Here is a 16,030-nt window from a genome sequence, read left to right on the forward strand (position 1 = left end):
AGTCACCCAAGCCGTCCAAATCACCCAAACAGGGTGCATCAGACCAGGGAAGAAGCGGTCAGTGGGGGTAAGATTCTTAATTTGACAGGATTAGGTCTTTGGGCAGTAGAGAAGCCTATGGAAGAACTGACTATGGTGGCTGCTCTGTAAAACAAATAGTGAGGTGATTCCTAAGTAGTCGAGTCCACTACTAACCTGTAAAAGGACAGCTGAGTGTCCCTGGTCATGACAGATTATGACAAACCTAGACTGGAGGCATAGTCTGAAGCAATTTCTAGCCACAAGGCCATACTGTATCCAGAACATGGGGAACTGAATCATGTTGGGAAGGGCTCAATGGTGTCTGGAACAAATGATGTAAAGTCTCGCTGTTTGCCTCTTTTTAAAATTCTAAGAGACTCAGTTGGATTCCTGGTGTGATGCTATGGGATAAGCACTTCACCACAAGGTTGATTTGAACCACAAGGTTGGCAGTTCAAACTCACCAGCTGCTCCTTGGAAACCCTATACAGGGTTGCTATGGGCCGAAATTGATTCGACAGCAAGATACTCATGTATGGGGAAAGGCAATACTGAAAATGGGGTGTAGCTTCATGGAAATGATTTAGAGGGAACTGTTTCTTAGAATCTCAAAACTGAAAGTTATCTTGCAAGGCACAAATCTAAAGTTATCTGTAATATTAATTTTCCAATAATTGTGAAATACTCTATGAAATTTATTTAGGGAGAAGACTGAAGTTAACTCGGATATGACACCCAGCCAGAAAAGGACAGAGGTGAGAATTCAGCAATGAAGTCTGGGAGTCCAGGCAAGTTAATAAAGCAAACAGCTGAGGTAGGTAGAACATGAAGTCTTAGAAAATAGATCCTTAGCTTCTCAGAGACCTCTGGACGTATTGTATCTTCCTCTAGACTGTGTGGCAGGCTGAACCACACTGACTTGGCATGTTGGTTATGTGTCCAACAGCTCCAAGGGAGAAAGATGAAGCTTTCTGCTCCTGTAAAGATGAACAGCCTCAGAAACTCTGTACAAGGTCGCTATGAGTTGGAATCTACTCGATGAAATTGGTTGGTTGGATTGGCTTTTGTCATTGTTAGATGCCATCGAGTCTATTCTGAGTCATAGTGACCCCATCCATGCACAACAGAACGAAACACTGCCTGGTCCTGAGCCATCCTCACAGTTACTACTACACTTGGGCCCATTGCCGCTGCCACTGTGCCAATCCGTCTCATTGGGGGTCTTCCTCTTTTTCACTAAGCCTCACTTGACCAAACGTGATGTCTTTCTCCAAGTCTCATCCCTCCTGATAACATGTCTGAAGTATGAGAGACGAAGTGTGGCCATCCTGGCTTCTAAGGAGCATTCTGGGTGTACTTCTTCTAACAGAGATTTGTTTGTTCTTCTGGCAGCCCTCGCTATTTTTTAATATTCTTCTCCTGGCGTGGCATTGTGGGATAAAGCACTGGACTGCAAAGTCAGTTTGAACCAAGGTCACTGTTTCAAACTTACCAGTCGCTCCTTGGAAACCCTATAAAGGGTCACTATTAGTCAGAAATGACCCATAGCACTTAACAACAAAAACAACAACACCATAACTCACATGCATCAGTTGAAGGTCCCTAAAACTTTACTCCATTTATGTCATCATAATCACCTCTACTTTGAGGAGGCAGCTCTTCCCCAATTGTTTTGTGAGTGCCTTCCAACCTGAGGGGCTCATCCTCCAGCACTATATCTGACAATATTCTGGTTCTATTCATAATGTTTTCATCTTCTGGCATTATATCTGACAGTTTTCTGCTGTTTGCTATCCACAAGGTTTTCAGGGACTAAACATTCAGAAGTAGCCTGCATCACCTTCTTCCCACTCTGTTAGTCTGGAAACTTGTCCAGCATAGGTTATCCTATTGGGATTTATTTCGGTGGCATAGCTGCCAGCATCATACAAGCCACCACAGTATGACAAATCAACAGACGAGTGGATTGGCTACTGAGGTGTTATTTATCAAGACACAGTGGTGGCCATGAGTCAGTCAATTCTAACTCATAGTGACCCTGTAGAGGGTTTCCAAGGCTGTAAATCTGTATGGAAGCAGAGAGCCTCATCTTTTACCCTGGTAAATTCAAACTGCTGACCTTGCAGCTAGCAGCCCCAACACATAACCCACTATGATATTCACTAGTCTAAATAGCTTACAAATATGTAATCTGTTTAATTTTGATATATGTAAACATCCATGAAAGGAGCTCTGGTAGCGTAGTGGTTATGAATCGGGCTGCTAACCTCAAGGTTGGCAGTTCGAAACTACCAGCCATTCCATGGGAGAAAGATGAGACTTTCTGCTCCCGTAAAGATTTACAGCTCGGAAACCCTGTGCAGGGTCACTATGAGTCAGAACTGACGCCATGGTACTTAACAACAACAACAAATATCCGTGAAACCATCACCACAGTCAAGATGATGTTTTCTTGTACCCTTTGTCATCCCTCCCTCTCCATACCCAACACCACTCCCAGGTAGCAACTGATCTGCTTTCTGTAACTACATAACAGATCGTATTTCTTTAGAGACTTATATGAAGGTGAAAGGAGCTCTGGTAGCGTAGTGGTTACAAATCGGGTTGTGAACCACAAGGTCAGCAGTTGGAAACTATCAGCTGTTCCGCGAGAGAAAGATGAGGCTTTCTGCTCCCGTAAAGATTTACAGCCTTGGAAACCCTGTACAGGGTCGCTATGAGTCGGAACCGACTCCACAGCACACAACAACAACAACAACAATGAAGGTGAAGGAGCTCTGGTAGCATAGTGGTTATGAATCGGGTTGCTAATCTCATGGTCAGCAGTTCGAAACTATCAGCTGTTCCGCAGGATAAAGATGAGACTTTCTGCTCCCATAAAGATTTACAGCTTCAGAAACCCTGTACAAGGTCCCTATGAGTCAACACCGACTCCACAGCAAACAACACCAACAACCATGAAGGTGAGTCAGAAAGTATTACTACTAGGGTTCCAGTTTATAAAACACAGGTTTACTCCAAACAAAACATGTTTATACACATCTCTGTGATAAGTGGATGGTTGCAGACTAGTGATAAAATTTTGCAAGACCAGTGACTTATTTACTGCAAATACCTTTTATCAGCACCTTTTTCAATACCCTTTTTGGAACTTCATTTGCTGACTGGGCACCACTCAAAATGAAAAGAAATCGTTGCAAACATCCATTAATCATCAGAACATGGAGTATGTGAAGTTTGAATCTATAAACTGCAATGGTACACATGGCCTTCCCAGATGTAATACAAAGGAATTACATCTGTAGGAAGAGATGCTAGAAAACTTTAATATCATCCGCCAGAACAAGACTAGATGGCAGACTGTGGAACAGATCATCACCTGCTCGCATGCAAGTTCAAGCTGAAGCTAAAGAAAAGTAAAACAAGTCAACAAGAACCAAAACACAACCTTGAACCTATCCTCCCTGAAGTTAGAGACCATCTCAAAAACAGATTCATGCATTTAACATTAAAGACTGAAGCCCAGACGACTTGAGGGATGACGTGAAGGACGTTATACAGGAAGAAAGCAAAAAGATCATTAAAGAGGAAGAAATGGAACAAAGATCAAAGTAGATGTCAGAAGAGACTCTGAAACGTGCTCTTGAGCATAGGGAAGCTACAACAACTGGAAGAAATAATCAAGTAAACTTTTGCTGAAGATAATTTAAAAACAGTACATCAACAGGGAACGTCCAGAAATTCAAGGCAGATTTAAAAGAGGAAATAGGATAAGAAACATCATTACTGAAAATCAGATGGATCTTGGCTGAAAGCAGAGAATACCAGAAAGATGTCTGCCCGTGTTTTTTGGACTATGCAAAGGCATTCAACTGTGTGGATCATAACAAACTGTGGGTAACATTGAAAAGAATGGAAATTCTAGAACAATTTATTGTGCTCATGAAGAACCTGTGCATAGACCAAGAGGCAGTCTTTCAAACAGAAGAAGAAGACAAAGAATAGTTTAAAATCAGGAAAGGTGTGAGTCAGGGTTGAATCCATTCATCATACTTATTCAATCTGTATGCTAAGCAGAAAATACAGAAACTGGACTATGTGAAGAAGAACATGGCATCAAGATTGAGGAAGACTCATTAACAGGCTGAGATAGGCAGTGATGCATTACTTAATGGAAGTGAAGACGATTTGAAATACTTGCTAATGAAGATCAAAAACTACAGTCTTAAGTACAGATTACACTTTAATGAAAAGAAAATGAAAACTCTCACAACTGGACTAGTAAATAACATCATATTAAACAGAGGAAAAAATTAAATGCCAAAGACTTCATTTTGCTGTATCCACAACCAAAGCTCATGGAAGCAACAGTCGAGAAATCAAACGGCATATTGCGTGAGGCAAGTCTGCTGCAAAAGACCTCTTTCAAGTGTTCAAGAACAAAGATGTCAGTTTGAGGACTAAAGTGCACTGTGGTATTTTCAATAGCCTCATATGCATGTGAAAGTTAGACAATGAATAAAGAAAACTATAGAATAAACAATGCATTTGAATTATGGTGTTGGGAGAAGAATGTTGAAGGTCCCATCGACTGCCAGTAGAACAAACAAAGCTGCTTTGTGAAAAGTATAGCCAGAATGCTCCAGGATGTTGAGACTTCAGCTCTTGTACTTTGGACATGTGAAAAGTATAGCCAGAATGCTCCAGGATGTTGAGACTTCAGCTCTTGTACTTTGGACATGTTTTTAGAAGGGACCAAAATCTTAGAGAAAGACATCATGCATGGTAAAGTGGAGGGTCAGCAAAACAGGAAAATTCCCCATGTGACTGAGACAGTGTCAGCAACAATGGGCTCAAATATAACAATTGTGAGGATGGTACAGGACCAGGCCGTGCACAGGGTCACAATGAGTCAGAACCAACTCAACAACCCCTAACAACAACATGACAGTAACTCTCAAACAGGGGTGATTTTGCCCCATAGGACATTTGGCAATGTCTGGAGACGTTTTTGGTTGTCACAACTGGGGAGGGAGGTTGCTACTGGAATCCAGTAGGTAGAGGCCAGAAATGTTACTGAACATTCTACAATGTACAAGATAACCCCCACAACAATGATTTGACCTTAAACATCAGTGCAGCTGAGAAATCCTGATGTAAGGGAAATATAAGAACCCTTGCTTTCTGCCTGATGTTTGAGACATTGCCCAGCTTTCCACATGTACATGAAACGATTGAAAATACCTTGGCTTGGGTCAGGTGCACCTTAGTCCTCAAAGTGACTTCTTTGCTCTTTAACACTTTAAAGAGGTCTTAGGCAGCAGATTTGCCCTGGGCAATACATTGTTTGATTTCTTGACTTCTGCTATCATGAGCATTGATTGTGGACCCAAATAAAATGAGATCTTTGACAACTTCAATCTTTTCTCCATTTATCATAATGTTGCTTATTGGTACAGTTGTGAGGATTTTTATAACTTCTTTACATTAAGTTGTAATCAATACTGAAGGCTGTACTCTTTGATCAGCAAGTGCTTAAACTTCCTTTCAGCAAGCAAGGTTGTGTCATCTACATGTCACAGGTTGTTAATGGACCTTGTGCCAACCCTGATACTAGGTTCTTCATATAGTCCAGCTTTCTCATATTATTTGCTCAGTATACAGACTGAATAAGTATGGTGAAATGATACAACCTTGGCACACCCCTTTCCTAATTTTAAACCATTCAGTTTCTCCTTGTTCTATTCTAATGACTATCTCTTGGTTTATGTACAGGTTTCTCATGAACACAAGTAAGTGTTCAGGAATTTCCATTCTTTGCAATGTTATCCATAATCTGTTATGATCCACAGGATCACATGTCTTTGTATAGTCAATAAAGCATGGAGCACAAGCAAACATCTTTCTGGTATTCTCAGCTTTCAACCAAGATTCATATGGCATCAGCAATGATATCCTTTGTTCCACATCCTCTTCTGAGTCTGGTTTTTATTTCTGGCAGCTCCCTGTCAATGTACTGATGAAATTATTTTTTAAATTTCCTTCAGCAAAATTTACTTGGGGATGATATTGTTTCATTAATTCCACAATCTGTTCGGTCATCTTTATTTAAAATGGATTTCTTACAGGCAGTTGGCCAGGTAGCTGTCTTCCAAATTTCTTGACAGAGACTAATTGTTAAGGGAGCCACTCTGAAGGAATCGGCCTTGACACATGTTTTTAATTAGAGACTTTGTTATGTTATCTTCTCGAAGTTGAGTCTGTACCAGGAGAAGTTTAGCTGTGATAATCATGTGGGGGCTGAGGTGGTCTGTCGCTTAGTTCCTGGAATGTGGTCCCTGTCTTTGGAAGGAGATATGGATATGTACTCTGGAGGGAAAGGTGGGTGCTCAGTGCCTGTTGCCACCAGCATGCCCACCTTATAATGAGTACTTCCAGCACTGCCTCCGATTTGTTGAAACATTTTAATTGGCATTCCATCAATTCCTGGAACCTTATTTTTCACTACTGTCTTCAGTGTGCAGCTGGGGTTTGTTCTTTCAATACCATGGGTTCTTGATCCTATGCTGCCTTTTGAAATGGTTGAAATGGTCCATCCTTTTGGGTACAGTGACTGTGTATTCCATCCATCTTCTTTTGTTACTTCCTGTCTCATTGAATCGTTTGCACATAGAATCTTTCAATACTTCAAGTTGAGGCGTGATTTTTTTCTTCAGTTCTTTCAGCTTGAGAATTGATGAGTATGTTCTTCCCTTTTGGTTTTCTAACTCCGTATCTTTGCACATTTCACTATCATACTTTCCTTTGTCTTCTCAAGCTGCCCTTTGAAGTTTTCTATTTAGCTCCTTTACTTCATTTACCCCATTGGTTTGAGCTACTCTACATTTGAGAGCAAGTTTCGGTACTTCTTCTGACATCCATTTTGGTCTTCTTAACTTTCCTATCTTTCTTTTTTTTCTTTAAATCTTTGTTGCTGTTGTTATATAGTTTTTAACTCTTCATTGTGAATTGAGTGAAGGTTTACAGAGCAGATCATCAGTTTTACATTCCACAATCATATATTTCATTTCATTCAGTCCCCTAAATGTAGCATCACCTATCTCATGGCCCCCTGAGATTCTTGTTTCCATTCCTTTATATTTCCCAACACTTCTGAGTTTTGGCCTTAGGTAAATGCTGCCCTTTTGACCATTCTATGGCATGACTAGCTCACTACTGTTGCTGTGTCTTCCATTCCCATAAACTTACCTATTTACAGCTTGGCTGAAAATTGAGCTATGAAGGTGAGTTCACTTCCAAACTTGAAGGGTGAGCCAGGCCCAGAGCCTTGGAGTTCCTTCTGGCCCTTACTGACTGGTAAGCCTGTTTCTTTGTTTTTATGATTTTAAGTTTTGCTCCACATTCTCACCCACTCTCTCCAGGATCTTCTAATGAGACCCCATTCAGCACAGTTGGTTGTGGTAAATAGGCACCATTTAGTTCTGGTTTCAGGGTAATGGGAGACTGATGTTCACATGTTTCATTAGTCCATTGAACTAATTGTTTCCGATAATATTAATATTTCATCACTCTTCTTTCTTCCAAACAGGAAGAGACCAACAGTTAGTTGCACCTTAGATGGCTGTTCATGAGCTATTAACAACCCCTGCTACTCACCAAAGTAGGTTGTAGAACATTGTTTTTGTGGACAATGTTATGCCAATTTACGATGGTGTATTTGTCTCATTGAGCCAGACAGCAAAGCCGTTTGAACTGCAAGGTTGGCAGTTCAAGCTCATCAGCTGCTCCTCGGAAACCCTATACAGGGTCGCTATGGGTTGGAACCGACTCGACGGCACTTAATAACAACATTTGTCTCATTGGGGGTCTTCCTCTTTTTTGTTGACCCTCCACTTAATCAAGTATGATGTCCTTCTCCAGGAGCTGGATCCTCCTGATAATATGTCTGAAGTATGAGAGACAAAATCTCATCATCCTGACTTCTAAGGAGCATTCTAGCTGCACTTCTTCCAACACAGATTTATTTGTTCTTCTAGAAGTTCATGGTACTTTGAATATTCTTCTCCAACACCATAACTCAAAGGCATCAATTCTATGGCCCTGTTGTTCATTGTCCAACTGTTGCATGCATACGAAGCTATTGAAAACACCATGGCTTGAGTCAGACATACCTTAGTCCTCAAACTGACATCTTTGCTCATGAACAATTAAAGAAGTCTTATGCAGCAGATTTGATTGATTAATATTTCCATGAGTGCTGATAGTAGATTTAAACAAAGTGAAGTCTTTGACAATTTAAATATACTCTCCACTTACCACACTGATATTTGTTGGTCCAGTACTAAGGGATTTTGTTTTCCTCACATTGAGGTGCAACTTATATTGAAGGCTGTGGTCAAGCAAGGTTGTATCATCTGTATATCGCAGGTTGTTAATGAGTCTTCCTCCAATCCTGATACCACGTTCTTCTCCATACAATCTAACATCTTGGATTATTTGCTCAGCATACAGATTGAATAAGTATGATGAACAAATACAATCCTGGCACACACTTTTCCTGATTTTTAAACCATTTAGTGTCCTGTTGTTTGGTTCAAATGACTGTCTCTTTCTCTATGTGTAGGTTCTTCATGAGCACAATTAAGTGTTCCAGAATGCTCATTCTCTGCAATGTGGTCCATAGCTTGTCATGATCCACACAATCAAAAATCTTTGTATAGTCAATAAAGCACAAGTAAACATCTTTCTGGTATTATCTGCTTTCAACCAAGATCCATCTGATGTCAGCAATGATAGCCCTTGTTCCAAGTTCTCTTCTAGATCCTGCTTACATTTCTGGCAGTGTTCTGTTGATTTACTGGTGCAGCCATTTTTAATTCTCTTTAGCAAAATTTTTTTTTGCATGGGATATTAATGAAAGTGTTAGGTGATTTTGGTATTCTGTTGGGTCACCTCTCCTTGAAATAGGCACAAATATGGATCTCTTCAATTGGTTAGCCAGGTAGCTGTCTTCCAAATTACTTGGCATGGATGAGTCAGTGTCTTCATGGCTGCATCAGTATTTTAAAAAGATTTAAAGTTCTATTCCATCAGTTCCTGGAGCCTGGTTTTTCACCAGTACCTTCAGTGCACCTTGGGCATTTTCTTTCAGTACCATTGGTTCTTAATCATATGCTGCCTCTTGAAATGTTTGAACATCAACTGTTTCTTTTTTGTACAGTAACTAAGTATAATCCTTCCATCTTTTTATGCTTTTTGCATCATTCACTATTTTTCCCATAGAATCCTTCAGTATTTCAAGTCAAAGATTAAATTTTTCTTCAGTTCTTTCTGTTTGAGAAATGTTTAACTTATTCTTCCCTGTTGGTTTTCTAACTCCAGGTTATATTTCATTACAATCGTTTACTTTGTCTTCTGAAGCTGCCCTTTGAAATTTTCTGTCCAGCTCTTTTAATCCTCATTTTTTTCATTTGCTTAAGCATCTCTAGGCTGGGGAGCAAGTTTCAGAGTCTCTTCTGATATCCATTTTGGTCTTTTCCTTCTTTCTCGTCTTCTTAATGACCTTTTGCTTTCTTCCTGTACGATGTTCTTGATGTCATCCCACAACTCTTCTGATCTTTGCTCATTACTGTCTAATGCATCAAATCTGTTCTTGAGATGATCTGTAAATTCAGATGATCTCTAAATATGTTCACGGTCATATTTTGGCTCTCATGGATTTGTTTTAGTTTACTTCTACTTCAGCCTGAACTTACATATAAGCAACCGATGGTCTGTTCCATAGTCTGCCCATGGTCTTCTTTTGGCTGATGATATGGAGATTTTCCAGCGTCTCTTCCCACACATGCAGTTACTTTGATTTCTGTGTGTCTTTTATGTTGTTTAAAAAAGATATTTGCAAAATTCTTTCATGTGATCTCTAGCATCATTTCTATTACCAAGGTCATATTTCTCAACCACTGATCCTTCCTCTTTGTTTCCACCCTTTGCATTCCAATCACCAGTAACTATCAATACATCTTGATTACATGTGTGATCAATTTCAGACTGAAGAAATAGTTAGAATTCTTCCACTTAATCAACACCGACTTTAGAGGTTGGTGTATACATTTGAATAATAGTGGTATTAACTGGTCTGCCTTGCAGTTGTATGGATAGATAGTATCCTATCACAGACAAGATATACTTCAAGATAGATCTTGAAATGTTCTTTTTGATAATGAATATGCTGCCATTTCTCCTCAATTCCTCCTCATTGCCAGTATAGTAAACTGTATGATTGTCAGATTTAAAATGTCCAATGCCAGCCCATTTCAGCTCACCAATGCCTAGAATATGGATCTTTATGCATTCCATTGCATTTTTGACAAGTTCCCATTTTACTAGATTCAAGCTTCGTGCATCCCATGTTCTGATTATTAATGGATGTTTACATTATTTCTCCTCATTCTGAGGTCTTCCTTTTAGGCATATGGATATTGTCCTATCATAGATTGCCTTGTATTTGAAGATGACTTTTTACCCTCCTTAGCAACCCTAGTTCTTCTCCCAGCACCTAATCAAACTGGCCTTGTTAGTGATGTCTACCATGCTGATCTAATGTTCTCATTGCTTAGCTCTTCGGTCACCTTCTTTGATTCCTGAGGACCTTCAAATGCTACTTTGGCCTTGTACTCTGTCATTGGGGGAGAGTGGAGTGGAATTATCGCCCTTCTCCTTTGTCATTTCTGTGACAGTATATTTTTCCTGCCAGAAAGAACCATGACAATTACGAACATCCAGATTTCAGGGAGGCATATATCCACATCTCATTTCTTGGACCTATGACATAAGAAAATTCAGCCCAGCTCTCCTACAGTATACTTCTGCTATGAGAAGAGTCCTGGTGTGGCATAAGCACTGGACTGCTCAGCATAAAGTCGGTGGTTCAAACCCACCAAGCTGCTCCTTGTAAAACAGGGTTGATATGAGTCAGAACCGACTCAACACACTTAACGACAACATTATAAATTGTCCATTTTCATCAAAAAATACGAGGCACACAAGAAGTGGTAGGACCCCACACCCAAAAAACAAAAACAAAATACCTTGCCCAAACAAAACAGTTAATAGAAGCTGTTCTTGAGGGGGCCCAGATGTTAGACTTAGCAGATAAAGACTTCAAAACAGCCATTATGAATATGTTTACAGAGCTAACAGAAAGCAGAATGACAATAATTCATCAGATGGACACTATCAAAGAGACAGATATTATAAGAAAGCCCCAGATTGAAAGTAACCAAGAGGTAACATTATGGCTTGCAGGTGGGAAGCTGGTGATCAGCAACTGATGGCATGGTTGTGCAGAAAAGAGGAGGACCCTCTGGGCTACCAGCAGGCAACAGGGGATGGGAGGAGGGTAAGGGAAGTGGGCATCTGGGCACATGTGGGCAGGAGGACTTTGAACACTGGTTCCCTGGTCAAAAGGACCCCAGAAAGTCGAAGGTTGCCAAGGTGCTGGAGGACTGAGAGTGTGAACTCATACATTATTCCACTGACTATCCTCAGACTCACACTCTTGACTCTCAGTTCTTCTTCACAACCAGAAACTGCAGGAAAGCCTCTTCTTTCTGCAATGGCCCTGCAGTGCCCTCTGCTGAGAAAGCTTAGTATCTTGTTTACTCTAAAGGAGAAATGCATGAGGGAATTCCATTGTTAATCACAGTTTGAAGGGCAATAAATTGTTAACTAGCACAGATAAGTCGTACAAATGTCCTCTAAAGTTCTCTAATGAGGATGATCACAGGAGAGGGGATGTTCAGTGGTCCTTTGTGTGAAGAGAAGTGATGGACAACAGTGAGGCAATCTTACTCTGAGCTGCAATAGCTCCCCAGCTGAGCCTCTGGAGTTTGTTTCTATATGTGTTTTTGTTTTTCCATTATAGGACAAACCAAGGCCACAACCTGGAGACCTGATTGAGATTTTTCGAATTGGCTATGAGCACTGGGCCATCTATGTGGAAGATGATCATGTGGTCCATCTGGCTTCACCGAGTAAGAGTGAATACTCTATAGAATTACTGATATTGAAGGCAATTACTGTACTCGTCAGCTGCTGCTCTTCTTAGAAATAAAGGGACACTTGATTTAACCCCTATTTACTATACAAAAAAGCTTGGTCTCTTTCCAAGCTAATCACTGAGTGTCTAGCATTAAGAGAAATGAAAGTGTAAAAAGGGTCCCTCAAGTTCCCTGACCTTATAGATCATCCTTTATTTGAAAAGTACAACTCTAAGAGCTTGAACCTCCAGTGTGTAGTGACAACAGTACAATGTTATCATTGTTGTTGTTAGGTGCCATAGACTTGGTTCCAACTCATAGTGATCTTATTATATACAATAGAATGAAACAGTGCCTAGTCCTACAGCAACCTCACAATCATAGCTTTGTTAGAACAAATGCTGCAGCCACAGTCTCAATTCATTTCATTAAAAGGCCTTTTTGTTGATGCTGACCCTCTACTACCCTTCTCCAGGGCCTGATCCTTCCTGGTGGCATGCCCTCTACGTCTTCCAACACAGATTTGTTCATTCTTCGGACAGTCTGTGGTATATTCAATATTCTTCACCAGCCCCATAATTCAAAGGCATCAATTCCTCTTCAGTCTTCCTTATTCCTTATCCAACTTTCACATGCAGAGTCCTCAAAGTAACACATTTGCTTTTTCACATTGTAACTAGGCCTTTAGAAGCGTATTTGACCAATGCAACACGTAGTTTGATTTGTTGACTGGCGTTTCCATAGGCATTGATTGAGGATCCGAATAAAATGAAATCCTTGACAGCTTCAATGTTTTTTCCATTTATCATGATGCTGCTGCTTAGTCCCCTTGTGAAGAGGTGTGTTTTCTTTATATTGCAGTATAATCCACACTTTCATCAATAAGTGCTTCAAGTTTTCTATGCTTTCAACAAGCAAGGTTGTGTTGATTGCGTATCACAATGTGTTAATGAGTCTTCCTCCAATCCTGATGCCACATTCTTCTTCATGTAGTCCAGCTTCTTGGATTATTTGTTCAGCATACAGCTTAAATGAGCGTGGTGAATGGATACGACCCAGATGCACACCTTCCCTCATTTTAAACCATGTCACATATTCTGTTCAAATGACTGACTGCCTCTTGGTGCATGTACGTCTTCCACATGAGCACAATGAACTGCTTAGAATTCCCATTCTCCAAAATGTTATCTACACTTTGTTGGGATCCATCCAACCTTTACACAGTTAATGAAACATAGGTAAGTATCTTTTTGGTATTCTCTGCCTGTCATCTGATATCAGCAATGATATCCTGCATTTTACTACCTCTTTTGAATCTTACTTGAATTTCTGACCGTCTCCTGATAATGTACTGCTGCAATTATTTTTTAATTGTCTTCTGCAAAATTTTATTTATATACAGTATTAATGATATTGTTAAATCTGTTGGATCACCGCTTTTGGTAATGGGCATAAATATAGATCTCTTTCAGTCGGTTGACAAGGTAGCAGTCTTCCAAATTTCTTGGCATAGACGCACGAGCATTTCCAGTGCTACCTCCATTTGGTGAAACATTTCAATTGGTATTCCATCAATTCTCGGAGCCTTATTTTTCACCAATGCCCTTAGTGCCATGTATACTTCTTCAATACTATCAATAGTTCTTGATCATATTCTACCTCATGAAATGGTTAAATGTCAACCAATTATTTTTGGTGCAATGATTCTGTATATTTCTTCCATCTTCTTTTGATGCTTCTAGCATCTTTCAATACTCTTCCCATAGAATCCTTCAGTACTGTGACTCATCTTGATTTTTTTTTTTTTTTTTAGCTTGAGAAATGGTAAGTGTGTTTATTCCTTTTGGTTTCCTAATTCCAGGTCTTGGCACATTTCATTTTAATACTTTACTATGTTTTCCTGAGATGCCCTTGAAATCTTATATTCAGTTCTCCATTGTTTCTTCCATTTGCTTTAGATATTCTAAGTACAAGAGCAGGATTCAGAGTCTCTTCTAATAGCCATTTTTTTGTCTTATCTTTATTTTCTGTCTCTTTAATGACCTTGTGCTTTCATCATGTATGATGTTCTTGATGTCATCCCACAACTCATCTGGTCTTTAGTCAATGTGTCCAATGTGTCAAGACTATTCATGAAGTGCTCTCTAAATTCAGATTGGATATATTGAAGGTCATAGTTTGAGTCTCTCTGACTTGTTGCAATTGTCTTCAACTTCAGTTTCAGCCTGCATGTGAGTAATTGGTGATAGGTTCTGCAGTCGGCTCCAAGCCTCGTTCAGACTGATGGTTTTGAGTTTCTCCATCGTCTATTTCCACAGATGTGGTTGATTTTATTCATGTGTAGCCCATCTGGCGAGGTTGAGGTGTATAGTCACTTTTTATGTTGATAAAAGGGTATTTGCAATGAATAAGCCATTGGTTTTGCAGTATTGTATCATGTCATCTTCAGCGTCATTTCTATCACCAAGTCCGTATTTTCCAACTGCTGATCCTTCTTCGTTGTTTCCAGCTATCTCGTTCCAGTCCGCACTCGTCTATTGCATTGTTGTACTGTAGTAAATTGCATGTTGCTGTGATGTTGGAAGCTATGCCTACGGTTTTTCAAATACCAGTAGGGTCACCGATGGTGAAGAGGTTTCAGAGTAAGACAGACCTTCTATTTTAGAGTTTCCAGTCTAAAACAGAGTAGGAAGAAGGAAGCTGAAGTTCACTTGTGAAAACTTAACCACTGAAAACCTTATGAATATCAGCAGGACACTGTCTAATATAATGCCAGAAGATGAGCTCCTCAGGTAGGTACTCAAAATACACCTGGTAAGAATTGCCTCTTCAAAGTAGAGTCAACCTTTATGACGTGGATAGAGCAAAAGCTCACAGGACCTTCATCTGATGAGGTGGCATGGCTCCTATTGAAAAAAACAGCTGCAAGCATCCTTTAATAATCAGAATTTGGAATGTACAAAGTATGAATCTAGGAAGATTGAAAGTCATCAGAAATTAAATTGAATGCTTAAAAATTAACATTGTAGGCATTACTGACCTGAAATGGACGGTACTAGTCATTTTTATTCAGACAATCATATGACCTACTATGACAGGAATGACAAATTGAAGAGGAATGGTGTCACATTCATTGTCAAAAATAACATTTCAAGATCTATGTTGAAGTACAGTGCTTCAGTGATAGAATAATATCCATGTGCCTGGTGTGGCACTATAGGATAAACACTCTACCACAAGGTTTGTTTGAACCTCAAGGTCCACAGTTCAAACTCGCTATGAGTCAGAACCAACTCGACAGCACTTAGTAACATAACAGCACAATGAAGAGCAGTTCATATGACATTATTCAGATTTACCCAACAACCACCAATGCCAAAAGTGAGGAAATTGAACATTTTTATCAGCTTCTGCAGCCTGAAATTGCTTAAACATGCAATCAAGATGCATTAATAAATACTGGTGGTTAGAATATGACAGTATTGCAGCTTGTAAACTTTTCTTTTTAAAAGCTTTGGGACCTGTTTTCAAAAAGAACCCTTAATGAGAATCCTGATATTTGAATACAGATTAGAGTTGAATTGCTCTGGTTAGCTGGTGCCATTTGGAGTTCCCTGTCTAGTTGCTTCCTTGTGCCCCTGCAGAGCCCCTGGAAGCATGCTGTGAACAGTTTCAAAAACACTTCTGTCATATACCTGATAGCACTATGCCCAGGAACTCACAAATACACAGAGAGTGCTCTATGCATGTTACTGGTGAAGGTCACTGAAGTCTGGGTAGCAAAGCAAGACTCAAATTCAAGAGCCAGGACCTGAGGACACTTGATCCCATGGAGAAGGACTTAGCCACAGAGGGCTAGAGCTGAGAGTGAAGCATCCAGCTGATATGAAGTGAGGGGAGATGCACAAGAACACCCAAACTTGCATGCAGGACCCTTTTGACCTAGCCTCGATGGCTCGATAATCAGAACT

At 40.0% G+C, this 16,030-nt stretch overlaps 1 protein-coding gene across 1 annotated transcript in view; it reads left to right on the plus strand.

The window, feature by feature from the left end:
* Positions 1-2,978: 2,978 nt before the first annotated feature.
* Positions 2,979-16,030, plus strand: part of HRASLS5 (HRAS-like suppressor family, member 5) — an 18,116-nt gene continuing 5,064 nt past the window's right edge. Inside the window, exons 1-2 of the mRNA XM_006877889.1 lie at positions 2,979-2,984; positions 11,945-12,053. Of these exons, the coding sequence (XP_006877951.1) occupies positions 2,979-2,984; positions 11,945-12,053 (115 nt within the window). The remainder of the gene's footprint in view (positions 2,985-11,944; positions 12,054-16,030) is intronic.

This window comes from Chrysochloris asiatica, unplaced genomic scaffold (assembly GCF_000296735.1).
Source record: "Chrysochloris asiatica unplaced genomic scaffold, ChrAsi1.0 scaffold00663, whole genome shotgun sequence".
Taxonomy (NCBI): Eukaryota; Metazoa; Chordata; class Mammalia; order Afrosoricida; family Chrysochloridae; genus Chrysochloris; species Chrysochloris asiatica.